This window comes from Sinohyriopsis cumingii, chromosome 4 (assembly GCF_028554795.1).
Source record: "Sinohyriopsis cumingii isolate HCF-2022 chromosome 4, ASM2855479v2, whole genome shotgun sequence".
Classification (NCBI taxonomy): domain Eukaryota; kingdom Metazoa; phylum Mollusca; class Bivalvia; order Unionida; family Unionidae; genus Sinohyriopsis; species Sinohyriopsis cumingii.
The window spans coordinates 121,146,104-121,166,654 of NC_142964.1; the positions used below are offsets into that span (position 1 = coordinate 121,146,104).

The following is a 20,551-nucleotide window of genomic DNA, read 5'->3' on the forward strand; positions in this document are numbered from 1 at the left end:
ACAGGCTTAGGTCAAAACAGGGCAACAAATATGTCAAAAAGTTTCAGACAATCAAATAATTTAAGCGATATTTTGTTTTCAAATTACAAATACAAGTATTCATTTCCTTCAGTGTTTTTATTGGCTAGTGTTTCTTGAACTTTAGATAATGTCTTATTTATTGAGAAAACAAGACCAAGGTAACTAAAATTTTCAGCCACATTAATATTATTTGCGGTACTTCGTCTTGCCATAGTGGACTAACTTTTTCAAAGATCAAACAATATTATTTAACTTTTCATCAAAATTCGTATCATTTGAAAAATATAAGTGAACAATGATTTTGACAGTGTTATGTAGTCTAGACGATTCTGACTATTTTTTACTAATTCTAGTTTAAGTTCTCAATTACCATGCTGTAATCTAAATGACATTAAAATAGATTTTCTCTTAAAAATGGACACTTCGTGTTGCAAGGAGAGAGAGAGAGAGAGAGAGAGAGAGAGAGAGAGAGAGAGAGAGAGAGAGGGAGGAGGAGGATCAGGGAAAAACGAATTGCTGAACGAACAGGTACGCACACGCGTGACTTGAAGGATCTTCGTTAGCCAAGATTCCGGTATGTTAGCGTATCTACACATTGCCTGATCGATCAAATTTAAGTGTTTTGTCCTAGCGACATCTACTGGAATTCATGAGCTGCCCCCCGTCGTATCTAATGCCAACTAACCAACAGCGTGTAACAGCGGTGCATTGAACATCGGCAAAAATAAATGGTGGAGGCAAGTGACTCAGAAAGAATACTTTGTGAGTTTACAGAGAGAAACAATTACATGTGTATTTGAAGGAAAGGATGTATTTATGCAAACACGGATCCGCATTATAGTATTGCTGATTTAGGAGTCCATTCCAGTTGTTTGCTCCCCTTGTCTCAATCGTGTAGGAACAGTGTTCATATGTGAACAATCTGATTTTGATTGGATGTGGTGGATTGCCGTCGCATCCAATCAAATTCACAAACACAGGGCCGGATTTAAACATGATGAGACCCTAAGCTATGTAAGCGGTAAGGCCATACTTTTTAAGTGTTAACATAAAATAAAGCTGTGTACAACTGAACTTGGTAATTTTTCCCCCTAATTATTACAATGTAAATTATGTAAGTTATATCAATTATTTTGCATAGATAATAATATTAATGAACATATGCAAAAAGTTACGGTTTAAATTATTACTTAAATATAAATTATAATAAAACTGTAACAAATTAAAAACTTCTTAAATTTCGAGAGGCACCTTCAGACTGTGAGGCCCTAAGGTGTAGCTTGTTTACCTTATGCCTAAATCCAGCCCTGCACAAAAGCGAAGCACTGTAATCTGATCGATCCGCCAAGGTGTAGATAGGTTAACATGCAAAACTTTGGCTAGCGAAGCTGGATTTGAAGATGATTGGCATATCTTTACATATGTATAATTATCAGATAGGACCTTTTATATTATCGATAACATTTATTTCAGGATACAATGCTTGACAAGAAAGTATTACCAAACATACATGTTTCTTACGAAAGCCAGTTAACTCCAATGCAGAAAGTAAAATATGCATTTTATGTGATAGTATTGCATTATAGCGAGAAAATATTGTGCTATTAAGAGATATTATTGTGTTATTATGAGATCACATCACGTTATCGCGAGATAAAATTGCATGATTACGAGACAAGTGGTGCGTTATTACTAGTTGGTATTGCATTATTACAAGGCAACGTTATCGCACATAAGGTAAAGTTTAATTTTCATCTGGCACTACGGAATAAAACATAAATCTTAAGAGGCTTTAATCTTTATTGTGGGCCTCAATTTGTAAAGCTTCGTAATAAAGGAGTCCTCACATAAACACGTGATATATGGTAAAATAAATAAAATAATCATTGCCTCTATTGCTGGCGAATTTGAATAATTGATTGAAATATTAAGATTCATGATTGGGTACAACTTCTCAGTCAATAAAATAGTGCAGTTAAGATCACAACACAAAACAAAGTTAGCCTGAAAATAAAACAATCGTAAGGATTAAATCAAGCAAATAATACGTGCATACCAAATTTATCTAATTATACAAATTTACCTAGTTATAATCTAGACAGGAATTATATGAACTAAGAACAAAAAAAAAACGACTTTGTCTGTCTCCAAATAAAACAATATCTCTTTGTAAGGGAACTGTTCGAGGAGTTACAACGAAATCGTCAGTAGAAGGCAGGTTAGTAAAGGAACATAATAAGTAAATTTTAGAAACTTATGTTGAATATAAGCAATAATGGACCATTTTGCAAATATAACACTACACTAATGAATACAGTTATTAATAGTTTTGTTTTAATGGAGTTTGCTTTTTATGAAACATTTATTGAAATCGTTTATATAATACATTGCATATTTATAGACCAACCCAATCCACATTCATAGACAAACCCAATTCACATTCACACTTCAACCTACTCCACATTCTTACATCAACACATTCTACATTCTTACATCAGTCGAATTCCATATTCGTATATCAATATATTCTTTATTCTTACAACAACCCATTCCATATTCATACAATAATCCATTCCATATTCATACATCAATCCATTCCAAGTTCGTACAATAATCCATTCCATATTCATACATCAATCCATTCCATATTCATACAATAATCCATTTCATATGCATACATCAATCCATTCCATATTCATACGTCAATCCACTCTATATTCATACATCAATTCATTCCATATTCATACATCAAACCATTCCATATTCAAACAATCATCCATTCCATATTCATACATCAACACATTCCATATTCTTACAATAATCCATTCCATATTCATACAATAATCCATTCCATATTCATACAATAATCCATTCCATATTCATACATCAATCCATTCCATATTCATAAAATAATCCGTTCCATATTCATACATAAACTCATTCCATATTATTATACAATAATCAATTCCATATTCATTCATCAACCCATTCCATATTCATACATCAACCCATTCCATATTCTTACAATAATCCATTCCATATTCATACATCAATCCATTCCATATTCATAAAATAATCCGTTCCATATTCATACATAAACTCATTCCATATTTTTATACAATAATCAATTCCATATTCATTCATCAACCCATTCCGTATTCATACATCAACCCATTCCATATTCTTACAATAATCCATTCCATATTCATACATCAATCCATTCCATATTCATAAAATAATCCGTTCCATATTCACATATAAACTCATTCCATAATTTTAACCAATAATCAATTCCATATTCATTCATCAACCCATTCCATATTCTTACAATAATCCACTCCATATTCATACATCAATCCATTCCATATTCATACATCAATCCATTCCATATTCATACAATAATCCATTCCATATTCGTGCAATAATCCACTCCATATTCATACATCAATCCATTCCATATTCATAAAATAATCCATTCCATATTCATACATAAACTCATTCCATATTTTTATACAATAATCAATTCCAAATTCGTTCATCAACTCATTCCATATTCGTACATCAATCCATCCCATATTGATAAATCAATCTATTCCATATTCATACATCAATCCATTCCATATTCATACAATAATCCATTCTATATTCATATATTAATCCATTCCATATTCATAAAATAATCCATTCCATATTCATACAGTAATCCATTCCATATTTATACATTAATCCATTCCATATTCATACAATAATCCATTCTATATTCATATATTAATCTATTCCATATTCATACAATAATCCATTCCATAGTCATAAATCAATCCATTCCAATATTCATACATCAGTCCATTCCATATTCATACAATAATCCATTCCATATTCATAAATCAATCCATTCCATGTTTATACATCAATCCATTCCATAGTCATACATCAACCCATTCTATATTCATACAATAATCCATTCCATATTCATACATCAATCCATTCTATATTCGTACATCAATCCGTTCCATATTCATACATCAATCCATTCCATAGTCATACATCAATCCATTCCATATTCATACAATAATCTATTCCATATTCATACAACAATCCATTCCATATTCGTAAATCAATATATTCCATATGCAGATAATAACCCATTCCATATTCATACCACATCCCATTCCATATTCATTCAAAATCATTTCCATATTCATGCAACAACCCATTTCTTATGCATAGAATAACTCATTCCATATTCATACAACAAACCATTCTACATTCATACAACAACCCATTCCATATTCATGCAATAATCCATTCCATATTCACACAGCAACCCATTCCTTATTCATATAATAACCCATTCCATATTCATACAACAACCCATTTCATATTCATACGACAACCCATTCCATATTTATACAACAACCCATTCCATATTCATACAACAAACCATTCTACATTCATGCAATAACCCATTCCAGATTCATACAACAACCCATTCCATATTCATACAACAACCCATTTCATATTCATACGACAACCCATTCCATATTCATACAACAACCCATTCTATATTCATACAACAACCCATTCCATAATTATACAACAACCCATTCTATATTCATACAACAACCCATTCCATATGCATACAATAACCCATTCCATATTCATATAAAAAACCATTCTACATTCATACAAAATCCATTCCATATTCATACATCAACCCATTCCATATTCATGCAATAATCCATTCCATATTCATACATCAACCCATTCCATATTCATGCAATAATCCATTCCATATTCATACATCAATGCGTTCCATATTCATACATGAACCCATTCCATATTCATACATCAATCCATTCCATATTCAGGCATCAATCCATTCCATATTCGTACAATTATCCATTCCATATTCAAACATCAATCCACTCCATTTACATACATCAACCCATTCAATATTCAGACATCAACCCATTCCATATTCTTACATTAACCCATTCCATATTCATAAATGAACTCATGCCATATTCATACATCAGTTTATAATTCGTTGGTACATTTACGCTGCGATTTCATTTTATCTGATAATCGATGGTTTTAGCATTAGGAACGCGTGTCAACTGTCACAGCTAGTAATTTGCAGACTACAGCGGGGTGTAATGGTTTATCTAAGAGGTCTAATTATGTCAAGGTTCCAGTAGGATTGAGAGTTGCCGCTAGAAAGAACATAAATAAACGTAAATAAGCTGTATCAGTATCAGGTTCTGAAGTGATCATAGCTTAGTTCTGTTGAATTACGATAAAGTAATATCTGACATAACAGAGAGTGGGAATAGTGTTTGATCCCAGAAGAGGAAACAAAAACCTGACACGTATTTAGGATGGGTATTATAATTCATTGGAAATAAAATAGCTCCATACCTGCCCTGCACAGTGAAAATGAGCGCAGTATACAAAAATGACCCGGCTAGAGGTAAAGAGAGATAGAGAGTGAAGAAAATGAAATATGGCAACGTGGACCTATCACGAACAGTGATTTGGAAAAGACCGGAAGCAACCAGGTGATGCTGGCATGCCAGTTATTTGGGTTCGATCAGTCGCTCATTTCTATGATCAAATTCGCTTTACCATTGCATAAGACCGGATAATTGAATTTCGCACACATTTTGTGACTCTATTTCTAAGAGAAAGCTAACTACTCAAATGTCATATTTAATTTCATTTTGTTTATGTACTTGATTAAATTGTTGTTCTAGTTTGTATATCTGCTAAGATCTCTGCTATTCCATCCTTTAATGTCATATTTTATTTTATTGTTTAGTCGATCCGGTCAATAACACCGTGGTCGAACATCTCATAAAAGAGATAACCAAACACCATTAGGAGTGGGGATCTCACAGCATCCCATCACTGAGCGAAACAATTGCGACTTAAAACACTCGTCCTGTGTTGTGATATTACCTAAACCAGACGGATAATAATTATACTCTGTGATTAAGGTACTACAAAAAGAGATCGCCAGCATCAGCTTCTAGTACTGACCTTTATAAACGTTGAACTCCTTTAAAAAATTTCATTGAATTACAGCCACTTGTTTTGTTTGGAAACGATTCATTAAAAAATAAGGTGCTTTAACTTAGACATAGCTGTATTACTTTTCGTGGCAAAACGGTTCTCCTCCCGATACAACTTGGCCAGAATAATGTACGCATGGTCTAGGAATAATATTTCAGAGGTTTTTGAAGCTTTCTTAATGATTCTGGAAACTGGAAAAAGAAAACTCGTAAAACTTGCTGCAGTGCGCAGAGTGGAATATCTAGTTCACGGATTATAAGTCTTCCCGATACATACACCAATATTTAGTTCACGGATTATAAGTCTTCCCGTTACATACACCAATATCTAGTTCACGGATTATGAGTCTTCCCGTTATATACACCAATCTTAGTGCGTGTACCAAACTAATTTAATAAATTGTTATTACAACTAACTCTTTGGAAGCATTTTGAACATTCATATATAAAATATCTAAAATTCTGAAGTCTATAACATGACCTATTCATTCAACGGTCTGAGAAAATATATAAAATCATGAAGTCTATAACATTACCTATTCATTCAACGGTCTGAGAAAATATCTAAAATCATGAAGTCTATAACATGACGTATTCATTGGTCGGTTTTAGAAAATGCAATCACTTTGGCTCTGATGGCGTCAATTTGGTAAACTTACTATGTGTCAGCGGTATCTGAGTTCCAGTAATGACAAAATCCGGATCAACCTGCTCATTTGCCTCGTGCTCGAAATATTCCTCGTGCAGGTATGACTTTGTAGCTGCTGGCGGCTCCTGGTGACTGTGTGACCGTACGCTTTGTGTTGGGCTGTCTTTTGCTATAAAATCCTAGAACCATACACGAAAATTAAAACTAAAATTAATTATATATAATCTTAAATTTGTTTAATCCTTGTATATTGTTTTTAATAAGTAAGCCTTTCTTTGTAATATTTAAAGTGTTCTGCGTATAAATATGCATGCTTTCACACATACTTGTCACCAAGTTTTCATTAGGATGGCATAACTATTGTATTCGATCACAGTAAAGATATTTATTGTAGATAATAATAATAATAATAATAATAATAATAATAATGATAATGAGGACTTTGTATAGCGCCTAATCTTTAGAAGCTCTAAGCGCTTTACAACATTAGACAACACCTATAACATAAAAACACATATAATGATATGATTACAAAAACAAACACCATGAAATTAGAAAGAAAAAAAACATGCTGAGAATAGTGAAGGTAGGAAACATTATTAGGTCTTTAAGTTTGTTCTTGCAGTCGAAATAAGTGAGTTTTGAGAGCACTCTTGAATGGGATCACTGTGTCTTTGTGTCTAAGTTCAGTGGGCAATTCATTCTACGTTGCTGGCCGTGGTATGCAAAAGAACGCTGTCCATATGACTTTGTTTTCATAGTGGGAATAATGAGTATACGACTGTCAAAAGAGGAGCGTAAGTATCTTGTTGGCGTGTACATATGGGTGAGGTCGGATAGGTATGTTGGACTAGAGTCCGACAGTGAAAACGTAGCACAGAGAACAAATTTTGTGTTTGATTCTGGATCGAATGGATAGCCAGTGTAGGGTACAGAGCAGCGGGGAGGTGTGCTCTGATCGTGGTACTCTAATTATGATCCAAGCAGCTGTGTTTTAACTTTTTGAAGTTTTTGGAGTATATATTGAGATGAACCTGACAGAATTGAGTTACAATAGTCTAGTCTTGAAAGTACTAATGAATACACAAGTTTTTAGTGGCATCAACTGAAAGATATTTGCGAATTAAACTGATGCGTCACAGCTAAAGATATGCAGCCTTGCATATGTTCATGGCATGTTGGTGCAATGTGAGAGTACTGTCCAGAGTAACACCTAGGTTTCGAACTGATTGTGTGAATTTAATGTTGGTGTTGCTGATATTTATTGTTTGAGGTAAAGGATGTGAATGAGAAAGTCTTTGTGTTGTGATCAGAATGGCCTCAGTTTTATCATCATTCGTTTGCAGCTTGTTACATGTCATCCATGATTTCACATCCGAAATGCACCTCTCCACACCTTGGATGGTAGCATCAGCTTCAGTTGGGTGGCTAGATTTGTATATTTGGGTGTCATCAGCGTACAATTGGTGAGACACTGGATGATGACCTATGACACTTGAGAGCATAATCAGTGACATAATTATTGTATTTAGTCAACGTGACACACTTACGTATTCAATACGCGACATAATTATTGAAATCAATGAGAGTAACACAATTATTGCATTTAATTAGAGCAAGATATTTTTGTATTATATTTAGTGACATAGTTTTTGTATTCAGTCTATGATATAGTTTTTGTATTCAGTCTATGACATAGTTATTGTATTCAGTCTATGACAGTTATTGTATTTAGTCTATCACATAGTTATTGTATTCAGTCTATGACATAGTTATTGTATTCAGTCTATGACATAGTTATAGTATTCAGCCTATGACATAGTTATTGTATTCAGTCTGTGACATGGTTATTGTATTCAATCTATGACATAGTTATTGTATTCAGTCTGTGACATAGTTATTGTATTCAGTCTATGACATAGTTATTGTATTCAGTCTATGACATAGTTATTGTGTTCAGTCTGTGACATAGTTATTGTATTCAGTCTGTGACATAGTTATTGTATTCAGTCTATGACATAGTCATTGTATTCAGTCTATGACATAGTTATTGTATTCAGTCTATGACATAGTTATTGTATTCAGTCTATGACATAGTTATTGTATTCAGTCTGTGACATAGTTATTGTATTCAGTCTACGACATAGTTATTGTATTCAGTCTATGACATAGTTATTGTATTCAGTCTATGACATAGTTATTGTATTCAGTCTATGACAGTTATTGTATTTAGTCTATGATATAGTTATTGTATTCAGTCTATGACATAGTTATTGTATTCAGTCTATGACATAGTTATTGTATTCAGTCTGTGACATAGTTATTGTATTCAGTCTATGACATAGTTATTGTATTCAGTCTATGACATAGTTATTGTATTCAGTCTATGATATAGTTATTGTATTCAGTCTATGACATAGTTATTGTATTCAGTCTATGACATAGTTATTGTATTCAGTCTATGACATAGTTATTGTATTCAGTCTATGACATAGTTATTGTATTCAGTCTGTGACAGTTATTTTATTCAGTCTATGACATAGTTATTGTATTCAGTCTATGATATTGTTATTGTATTCAGTCTACCACATTGTTATTGTATTCAGCGTGTAACATAATTATTGTAGTTAATCAGAGTAACACAATTACTGTATTTAGTCAGTGAAATATTATTATTGCATTCAGTCACTGTAATATAAGTGTTGTATTCAGAGTAACATAATTATTGTATTCAGTCAGTGTTATGTAATTATTGTATTCAACAGTGTTATATATTTATTGTATTCAATCAGTGTTATATAATTATTTTATTCAGTAGTGTTATATACTTATTGTATTCAATAGTGTTATGCAATTATTGTATTTAATAGTGTTATATAATTATTGTATTCAATAGTGTTATATGATTATTATATTCAGTCGGTGTAACATAAAGTATTGTGTTCAGTCAGCGTTATATAATTGTTGTATTAAATAGTGTTATATAATTATTGTATTCAACCAGTGTTATATATTTATTTTATCATTGTATTAGTGTAGCATAATTGTTGTATTCGGTCGGTGTAATATATAGATGATATTTTCTTTTCGTACGTCAATACCGGTATATATCATCGAATGGCACATGACATTTTAACGGTGGCGAAGCAATATGTAGCTTTTGGTACCAAAAGAAGAAATGTGTCCGGTACTAACGTAGGAAAAGAAAACTGTCTTTTTATTATATACTGGACTTGCCCCAAAACAGAAGTTTTGAAGAGTAAGCACATTTTTCGGCACAATAAGCAGTAGTAGATACATAAATCAAAAGGGACTGGGTACGTACTTTACTAAATTCAGACAAGAGAATTCAAATGGGGCCGGGTACATACTAGACTGAATTCTGACAATATAAATCAAGAAGGACTGGGTACATGCTTGACTGAGTTTGCCATATAAATCTAAATGCTTGATTGAATTCTGACAATAGAAATCCAGAAGGAATGGATACAAGCTTGACACATTTTTATATAGAAATCAAACGGTACTGGTTACATAATATCAAATTTGCTATAGAAATAAAAGGAGATTGGGTACATGCTTGACAAATTTTTATATAGAAATCAAACGGGAATGGGTACATAATTGATTAAATTTGCCATAGAAATAAAAGGAGATTGGGTACATGCTTGACATATTTTGATATATAAATGAAAATGGGCTGTGTGCATACTTAATTGGATTTTGACATAGAATTTAAGAGAGACAACTGCCTGTTTATTCCTGCATTATATTAAGCTCTGTGCTGTGATATGAAAAAATTAACCTATTTTTTTTCTCGACTTATTCTGAACATAAATATGGGTTTCCCGTGTCGTTGCCCCATGCGCAGTCTGAGAGCAATACACAAAATCAAACACGTGTCTGTGTGTGCAAACGATACTGGTACTGATATTTAATCACAATCTAAATCAATATTATTACATGGAAAGAGTATTTTAGATGGATGTGTGGACATAATCATCGTGAAGATTTATTTTACAGGTAGTGAACATTACATACGGTTAACATGAACTGTACCTATACAGTGAAGATAACATACGAATAACTTGCACTACACCTGTACAGGTAGTGAAGATAACATATAGATAATTTGCACGATATCCGTACAGGTAGCGAAGATAATACACTATACCATACAGTGAAGAAAACATGCAGAGGTAAACGCACCCCCCAATTGTTCTTAAGCCTGCAGGTCTCCATATCTATCCTGCTCATTTATTTACGATTGACCCCGCAGCTAATATGCTTGCATCAACATTTACATTTCTATCGAATCGAGACAAAGGTAAGTTACTTTAATAAATCTTGTCATCTTCTCAACGCCAAGTCTTTACCATGATGCGCTTTGTACATGTATTATTACCATAAAGTTCATACCTTATTTGGACCTATTTAAAGATAATATGTTTTCCATCAAATTTTCTGCTTCAAAGTGTCCGAAAAATACGTAAACAGTTCCGTTAGAATCTAGATTACTCCCTGTCTGTGGGGATAGTTATGACAGATAAATATAATAGCATCATGGAAAGGCGGGTTCCGAACACACAGACCCTGGACCGGTAATCATTACCTTTCAATATGAATGCACCGAGAAGTCAGACGATACATGATGCACTGACGATTGTCTCTCTCTTGTGGATTGGCTATTCTTAGAGAATTACTTGCAAATTTATACATGGGTCCGTAATCCACATTTTAAATGCCACAAACTGTACCTATTCAAATTTACTTTTGAAAGAATATCAACATACCTATTTGTTATTACGTTCAAGATTGCATTTTAATGGATGGATGCAATGATATGGTGCCTGGATACTGCATACACGTCTCAACAACTGTCTGGGTTACAAGTGTAGTCGGGTTTTAAAACGTGCAGAGGGATACTTGTGTTGGAGTGTGCATATTGAAATTTAGAGACGACGCGTGGGCTTCGTAAACTATATATAAAAACTTTCTGTCTATACTCTTCACCTACCAAACTACCGATCTATATACCTACGCGTATGCTATTAAGCGTAGGTTCGTCCATCCATCCATCTATCCATACATACAATCATACATACATACATACATACATACATACATACATACATACATACATACATACATACATACATACATACATACATACATACACACACACACATACATACCGCCTCGGATGCGGGAGGTCGCGGGTTCGAACCCAGGCGGAGTCATACCAAAGACTTATAAACGTGATACTAGTAGCTGCCTCTCTTGGTGCTCAGCATTAAGGGGTTGGTGTTAGGACTGGTCGGCCCAGTGTCAGGATACTGTGACTGGGTGGGACATCATGCTACATGTCAATTTTGCCCCAGTGCTAGACATCACTATAAACTGCCACACCGCAGACATCGTAGCAATAGGACTGAATTTTTTTAAAGCTACTTTAAAGATCCAAATCTCTCTCTCTCTCTCTCTCTCTCTCTCTCTCTCTCTCTCTCTCTCTCTCTCTCTCTCACACACACACACACACACACACACACAGAGACCCGGCCCTAGGATGTGCGAGGCCCAAGGCAGCATGCGGGGCCCAAGGCAGCAAACACACACACACACACACACACACACACACGCACGCACGCACGCACGCACACACACACGCACGCACGCACGCACGCACACATACATACATACATACATACATACATACATACATACATACATACATACATACATACATACATACATACATAGACAAATCGCAGCAAAGCTCCACTTTCAAGGTGCCTCGGTTATTTTGCCGAGGGTAACCGAAGGTGTTGCAGATGCATTTTCTATACTTAGAATGGGCTCTAATTACGTGCCGTATACGTTCCAAAGACTTGACTGGATGACCTATTTTCTTTTCGAGTTTTGTACACTTTGCAGAAACAGTATGGCCCACAGAACAATACAATTACCCTAGCCTTTGAAGTGCTAGTTGTTTATAACGTGTTTTACGATTACTTGATATATTGAGCTATGGTTATGCAAGACTGTGATCCGAATTCTTTATTTCGATACATGTATTTTTCTTCTCTTAACATAAATGAATGTCACATGAAAAAGAAGACAAGACCTGTAAAGAGTGTTTGCATAGTTTATTAGAAACGACAGAATAACAATTGTGAAATAACGTTGGGTAATACGTTCCATTGGTTACCATGTAAATTCTGTAGTGGTTATTTCTGGACTTTTATACCTCTGAAATATTTAAATCTTTCAAAATCATTAACTAATTATAAGGAATCATTGATTAGTAAACGATATTCATTTATGACAGTTGGTAAGAGCAAGGCCGTTGCGGGTAGTACTGCTTTGGCCGTTTTAGACCAATATGTAGAAAGTCGATCTGATTAGAATCATATCTCCGCTGTCCTACCTTAAAGATCTGACGACGACCGCTTATGGGGCGTGTTCTGGTGACCATTAATTTAGCCAATAGAAATCCAGCTTTCAAAAATCTGAAAGTGAATCAAATTGTTCGGTACATATTCATGCTTTCATCCACACTGCTCAGACTCAAAACGCGATGATATAAGATTTCATCCGATTGGCTGATAAAATTCGACATCATGGTAAAAATATAGGTCGTCAGATCTTCATGTATAATGGTGGAGATCTGATTTTAATCAGATTGGTAGAAAGTTATCCATTTTCAAAGCAATTCGCAAAGATATAAACAGCAAACAAATCACGCATGTATGCATATAGGTCTGTATCAGCCGTAACATTTACGGGCAATCCGGCCCGGCCCTAGGGCAAGGCGAAAGGCAACCGTCTTGGGCCCCGCACTTTCAGGAAATCAACTCCGCAATGCAATTTGTTTGCTTGGGGCCCCGCGCTGGTCACATGCTGCCTTGGGCCCCGCACATCCTTGGGCCGAGCCTGCGGGCATTTGTATTATTTACACCAGCTAAAGGGGTTGAATAATTGGTTTTGCATCGATTATAACAGACATATATTTATAATTCTCCTCCAACACTGCGAGTTGGGTAGTGGCACCAAAAGAAATTTGGTGGCGACGGCCCTGCTTATTCAACGCTATGCTTTAATGAACGTTACTGATGTTACCATAATGCCCAAAATTATATAAAACACAAATCGCGTTTGACCACATACCCTACCTAACCAAAAGGATGTATTACCGATCGTAATTTCGAAACGTTTACAATCTCATTTGTCAACAGCATTAAAACTTTATCGAGAAAAACAAACATGAAAATTACATCACAGGCTGTTGTGTCAAGGAGATTGTAAACAAAGCAACACGTATATCACAAGAAGCTGACTGTTCGAAGATCAGAATGACTTTGTTCTCTTTTTGGCTAAAACATTTCTACGTTGAACCAGCTTTAAACCCTATGCTCCGAACGTGTTTTTTTCCTTCTTTTATTTTGCGTAATTTGAGCGCATTCAGTATTGTAGTCATTGTGTCCAAAATTAGTAATCCAGGTGCATCTACTATCCATGCTTTACCTTTGTCACGAAGTGCTGACGGTTATGTCAGTAATAATTGCATCACTTTGACTCAAATAGCATTTTGTATTCCTTTTAGAGTAATTTGGCATTAACGAAACTATCATGTTTGAGACTTAAAAATGTACAACAGTAATCTTGCATTGAAATAGTTTACAATTTATTACATACAGTAAAGTAAATATTTATCTGAGATACGTTTACCCAGCCAAATGGAATGGGAAATATTGATTGGAATCGTTGTCGAAAGTCCTAAACGGAAACGGACCGTTTTAAACGAGGATATTAAACGGATTGTCCTTAGAGCAAAATATTAACCTTGATATATATATATATATATATATATATATATATATATATATATATATATATATATATATATATATATATATATATATATATATATATATATATATATATATATATATATATGGAGAGAGAGAGAGAGAGAGAATATAACAAAGTAACTACCGATGTATATTAGGTTAGCTAACTAACTCAGCAAGCTACAAAGGAATAATGTATGGGTAAAGTGGATATGGGGGAAATGACTTAGCTCTGAAGTGGGTCAAATATTGTACATTTAAAAGAGTAGAAAGTATTGCATTCCTGCACTTTATTGAGACGTTTGTTTCCGTTGCTGTTTGCTTAAATCAGAACCGATTTCGACACCATATAAATAAACTGATATCTACCCCATGCAAACAAAAGGTCTCCATTTGATATATCTGCTGCCATTAATTTGACACAAAGAATCCTATTTTTATTTATCCTTTTGGTACGCTTTCATTACACAGGCTTTCACTCCAATTGTATTACATATTTATGAAATATTTCTTTATTGTAGCATTTGAGAGATTGTTATCGTTAAATCCCATTTATAACGGGTTGGAGGAATCCCAATTCAGTTTATAATCACATGTTTCTCACTGAACATGACCTTTGAAAATAAATGAAAACGCTACGTGCGGTAAATGACCGTAAACTAGTCTCCCAGTAATAATGGACCTACGAAACTTGGAATGTTTGAAATGCATAGTTTAATCATCTCTTCAGGTTTACAATTGCTTTTCAGACATTAAACTTTCAATTCTTTTGAATATTCTGCTATGAATCAAAAGTTATTGTATGTTTTATGTATATAATCAGTAATCTAGATATGAGAATTCAGGTTCTGTGTGTATTTATACCGACAAGCATAATCTGAAAGATTACTGAGATGTATTTATTCTTGTTGTGGAATTCAGATGTTCATACGATCATTATTCAAAAACTAAAAGTACATGTCCAGCGTAATTTTTGTACAAGTAATACAATTTGTATCCTGAACGCGCTCAATTTGAAATCAATGTAAAATCTATGAATTTTGTAACAAATTTTAGACTGGAATCTATTTTTGTTTTGTATTTGCTTTTTCTAGATGATTTAATTGCACTATGACAAGGCTTATATACAATCGTATCCTAAAGTATAGAAATAGCTACACCGCTACTGTAAAATCCCCTGCTGTCACTTAGAACAAATGAAGAAATTGTCCGTGCGGTCAAAATGCTTATATTAACCACAAAGCGATTCTTTTAGTTTAATGTTTCTCATCTCGTCTCCAGTAAGGTTCTGGTTCGTAGGTTCAGATTTTGCTTGCGATGTCATCCAACACTTTTAAACCTTTTGCTCTTCATGTGTACTTACATGTTGATACTATCATTTGTAAAGTGTGCAACTTTATATCAAGTTTGTTTCTCTTCTTTTTTTATTCGTTTTTTTTTTTGGAGGGCGGGGATGTAGAGTGATATAATCCCCATTTGTATTTATTCAGTATTTATGATTATTTGGAATTGTTTGCTATTCACGTCAGTCAGGTTAATTATGTCAATCGAATAATCAAGTTAATCAGTTAATCAGGTTAATCCATTTATCACGTCTTTTTTAATCAGGCTAATCACGTCAATCAGTTAATCACGTCTATCAGTTAATCAGGTTAATCACGTCAATCGGTTAATCATGTCTATCAGTTAATCACGTCAGTCAGATTAATCACGTCAATTAGTTAATCACGTCTATCAGTTAATCAGGTTAATCACGTCAATCGGTTAATCAGGTTAATCACGTCAATCAGTTAATCACGTCAATCGGTTAATCAGGTTAATCACGTCAATCGGTTAATCACGTCAGTCAGATTAATCACGTCAATTAGTTAATCACGTCTATCAGTTAATCAGGTTAATCACGTCAATCGGTTAATCAGGTTAATCACGTCAATCAGTTAATCACGTCTATCAGTTAATCAGGTTAATCACGTCAATTAGTTAATCACGTCAGCCAGATGAAAAGTTAATCTAAGTTTATTGTTTAAGAGGAAAGAATTTAAAGTAAATAAATTTAGACAGATTAATCAAAACTATAAAATGTCAGAAATATTGATGTTCCCATTCTATAAATATTTCTTAAATAACTGTGATCCTTGTGAGCTGAAACTCTAATGCTTGGCACCACATTGTACTTTTAGGAGTAATACTGTAATAGTTATATCAGTCCCAACAATTCATTTTCGGAAAAATTTACAAAATAAAATATTTTATTTAAAAATGAATCACATGTTGCATAATTGTTACACTGATTTTGCATTACAATTATTTCAGTTTAATACTTAAATATTGAATGCCGGTGTTTTTTCTAGCCTCACCTGCAAGCATGATGAATTTATACTGCAATTCGTGTTTGCATTTGAGGAAACAGTAATTACTAAATTCAGTGCTTTCTGCTGAATCAACATTATTCATGTTTGAACTTATTAAAGAACATTCCCAGTAATACGTTTTAAGTGATACGAAAATAGAAAACAGTCCAATCTTTATTATTTTCAATTTACATCTAGCTAAAAAGGTAAACTTAGCGAAACAGTTTTGAGGATTTGCTAATGGCTTTGAGCAAAACACGTCTGTCAGGAACCTTTACGTTCTGGCAGCCATGAAATGATTTTCAAGTCTTAATGCTATCCCCTTCATATCTTAGTCTGTCTTTTCACAAACAATCTCAATAATCCATTGATTCAATATTTTTTATATAAAATGTAATGACCAATTCATATATACACGGCAACACTAATCGCTGTAAGTTGGATGTTATTTGATTTATCGAGGAATACTTATCACTGGTACAACACCTTACTTATTAATAATAGTAACAATGGTATATGTGCTGACTGTCTGTACAACAAATATCATCTATACTGCTATGTGAAAAAGGCACGAGTTTCGAAATAAAAAATCAAAAATATTCAGGCACAATTTAAGCTTGACAAATATTAAGAATAACATTTCCAAAATATTCTAGAATCTATCTTTTAAAAAGAAAGCCTTTGTATTTCCCTGGATACTTGTTTGCAACGCAATACTTTTGGTACTAATTAAACATAAAGAAACGGTTGTGACTTTAGAGGAAGAGTGAGCTACCAGTACGAAGGTGCTATTGCCGATGGTATGGTTTAAGCGATTATTATTATGGTGGGATTGCGGATAGAGTGTGTTACATATATTTGATTTAATTTATTTTTTATTTAATTTGTGTTTGATTTGATTTGAGTGTTTATGGGCTTTATACTCTTTTTATTTTCTTTACATATGAATGTAATGAATTTTTTTAAATGAGATTTTACATTTTCCAGAAAATTCAGTTTGATCTGAATTTTTCCTTAAATACCTAAAAATAGAAACACTTGTTTCAAGTTTTGACTTAGTTCCTGGCCTTGATTGAGGGTCAAGTAAACAACTTTTTCTCGGAGTAAAATGATTGGTTCTCATCAAGGACATAAAGGGGCTACGTGATTTTATTTTATATGTAAACATGATCACGTGATCCTCTATTTCGCAATAAGGCATTTCCAAAATTGCAAAATACTTAGTATTAATAGTGACGTTTAGAGAGTCCGAGCTTTTAAACACTTGATGTCAAGTTGTTTTTTCTGTTGTGACCAGATAGGAATTGTTGAGTTTTTGAGTTATTTGTTAATTTTTCTTCAGATTATTTGAACTCTAAAAGATTAATTCGTTTCTCTGGAAATATTATTGCATTCATGCAGAATTTTTGAACAAGGATATTTCTTAAAATTTTATTTGGATTTCCATACTGGATTCTTCGTCGGGACTCGAACTTGGAATCATTAGAACATTTCAATATTAGGAATTCAAAAATTTTATTCTTGGGTTATTCTTGTATTATTTTTGGATTTGATTCTGGAAACCCTAAGTTCTCATATTTTATTTTCATTTTTACAGTATTTTTTCCAGGAAAATAAATTATTTGTTATATTTTTCAAAGCTTGTTGTTTTCACTCTTTCTTGTGTTACTGTTCATTCGAGTCTAAACACGTAACAAGTGGAACTGGTACAGTACATTTAACGTGTTCTACAAAACTGGAAAAGATACGAAGACGATACCCTAGGCAAACGGTTTGATTTTGTACAAAAGCGGTTGGAAATATTACACCGTTTAGAACGGTTGGGAACAGTACAACACGATACGAAACGATGAGGTGACCAAGTACCATAAAGAAAAAAATGTGAACCGGTTACAGTGTGAAGAACTTATACTAGTTGTAACAAAATTTACGAGGAATTGATGAACTTCTTACAAATGAATTAGAGCATCCACCGAATTTCAATAGTTGCAGATGGACAAATATCAAGAAACTGTCTCATATGGCACGAAATCATACAATACGGCACGAAACCATACAATACGGCATGAAACCATACAATTCGGCACGAAATCATACAATACGAATCGAAACGGTACAGCGACAATTGATGGATTTACAGAAACATTACGAAGAGGGGAAGGTACGATAGACAGTTGATTCACTTAAATTTTTTTTTATGGAAATGGACCTGTTATATATCGCAAACAAATATAGTTGCAAAGGACGTGACAAGTACTGTATATACACCAAATTGTATACATGTTTTGTTCTGAGTCGGCGGAAATAACGAGTTTGATACGGCGTAGGGATACATCGAGGCCGTCAGACCAAGACGTATTCATAAGCCATATCATACGAGTTTTTTTCACCCGACTCGGAATAAAACACGACTGCGGTTTTGCATATATTTTTCAAAACACGCCTATTGTACGCTTTCATAATAGTATTAGCTTTACTGTGTGAATGAAATTCAAAATGAATTATTATACAACTTTTTGTTGTTTGTTTGTTTGAATTATAGTGGCGTTCGCACATACGTGCATGTGGCACTTTTTAATGCCTGCACCGCATGCTGATATATATTCCTGGGGGGGGGGGGGGAAGGAATTTGAGCCACACCCCACAGGCGTTAATGCAATCAATAAGTGTTTTTAATTTAGCTCCAGATAGTGGGACTATAAAGTCCCTAACGATCTGAATGTAGAGCTTTCATGAGTGAGAATGGACCCAACACACACTCATGTTAAAATAAGAATGTGTCAGTCTGTCGACTAAGCCAGGTGTCTACCAAAGCAGTATGTCACGCCCGTTGCGATTGGTCGCAACAATGACGTCACATCGGGACACCTAGGTTTAGACGAGTGAAAATGGTTCCACATCTCCTTCATGGTACAGGAAGTCCGGGAGAGGCAAAGGAAGAGAGGTACACGGCAGCAGGCGCAAACGCATAGAGCCCTGAAACGCCAGCCCGTACCTAACCAAATTTAATCAAGTTATTATAATGGACAATACAAATATCAATAATGTGCTAGCCACCTATGCAATTTGATCAAAGCAAACGAGTCTTAAAATTTTCCTACATCCTGACTAATCTAAGAATTCTAGTACATAGTGTACATTGTAAGTTCCCTACAAATTTCTAATTACTAATATGTCGAAGCGACATAGAAAACGTTTCGTCACTATTAGGTAAAATGTTTTAATTTTGAACTGGTGGATAAAGGATCAAGTAGATGTAGTGGTTTTATCTAATTGTGATACCAACCAACAATTGTTCCCTTAAAAAAGAGGCAATTTTGGAGCCCTAAGAAGTACTTTTAGGTCGGCAGCCTGAAGGTGTTCTGGCGGTTTTCATTGTCCCATATCTCTGCCGCCGTGTGTGTTTCCTTGTATGTTTTCTCGGGTAGTGCCTCCAACCCGGACATTTGCGTTAACTCCTTGGCATACTCTATGAGGGTGCTGAGAGGAAGTTCATGGTAGGCTGTATCATAATGCCGAGAGATGATTTCTGAGGAAAAAGCCATTGTTGCGAGCTAGGTTTTCTTTTAGTCCTTAATGACCTCTAGGCCATATACTGCACTGAGCTAA

At 34.1% G+C, this 20,551-nt stretch overlaps 1 protein-coding gene across 1 annotated transcript in view; it reads right to left on the reverse strand.

Moving 5' to 3' along the window:
• The window catches only part of LOC149802014 (uncharacterized), a 58,279-nt gene that overhangs the window by 30,490 nt on the left and 7,238 nt on the right, over window positions 1–20,551 (reverse strand). Inside the window, exon 2 of the mRNA XM_089956414.1 lies at window positions 6,752–6,920. Within this exon, the coding sequence (XP_089812540.1) occupies window positions 6,752–6,920 (169 nt within the window). The remainder of the gene's footprint in view (window positions 1–6,751; window positions 6,921–20,551) is intronic.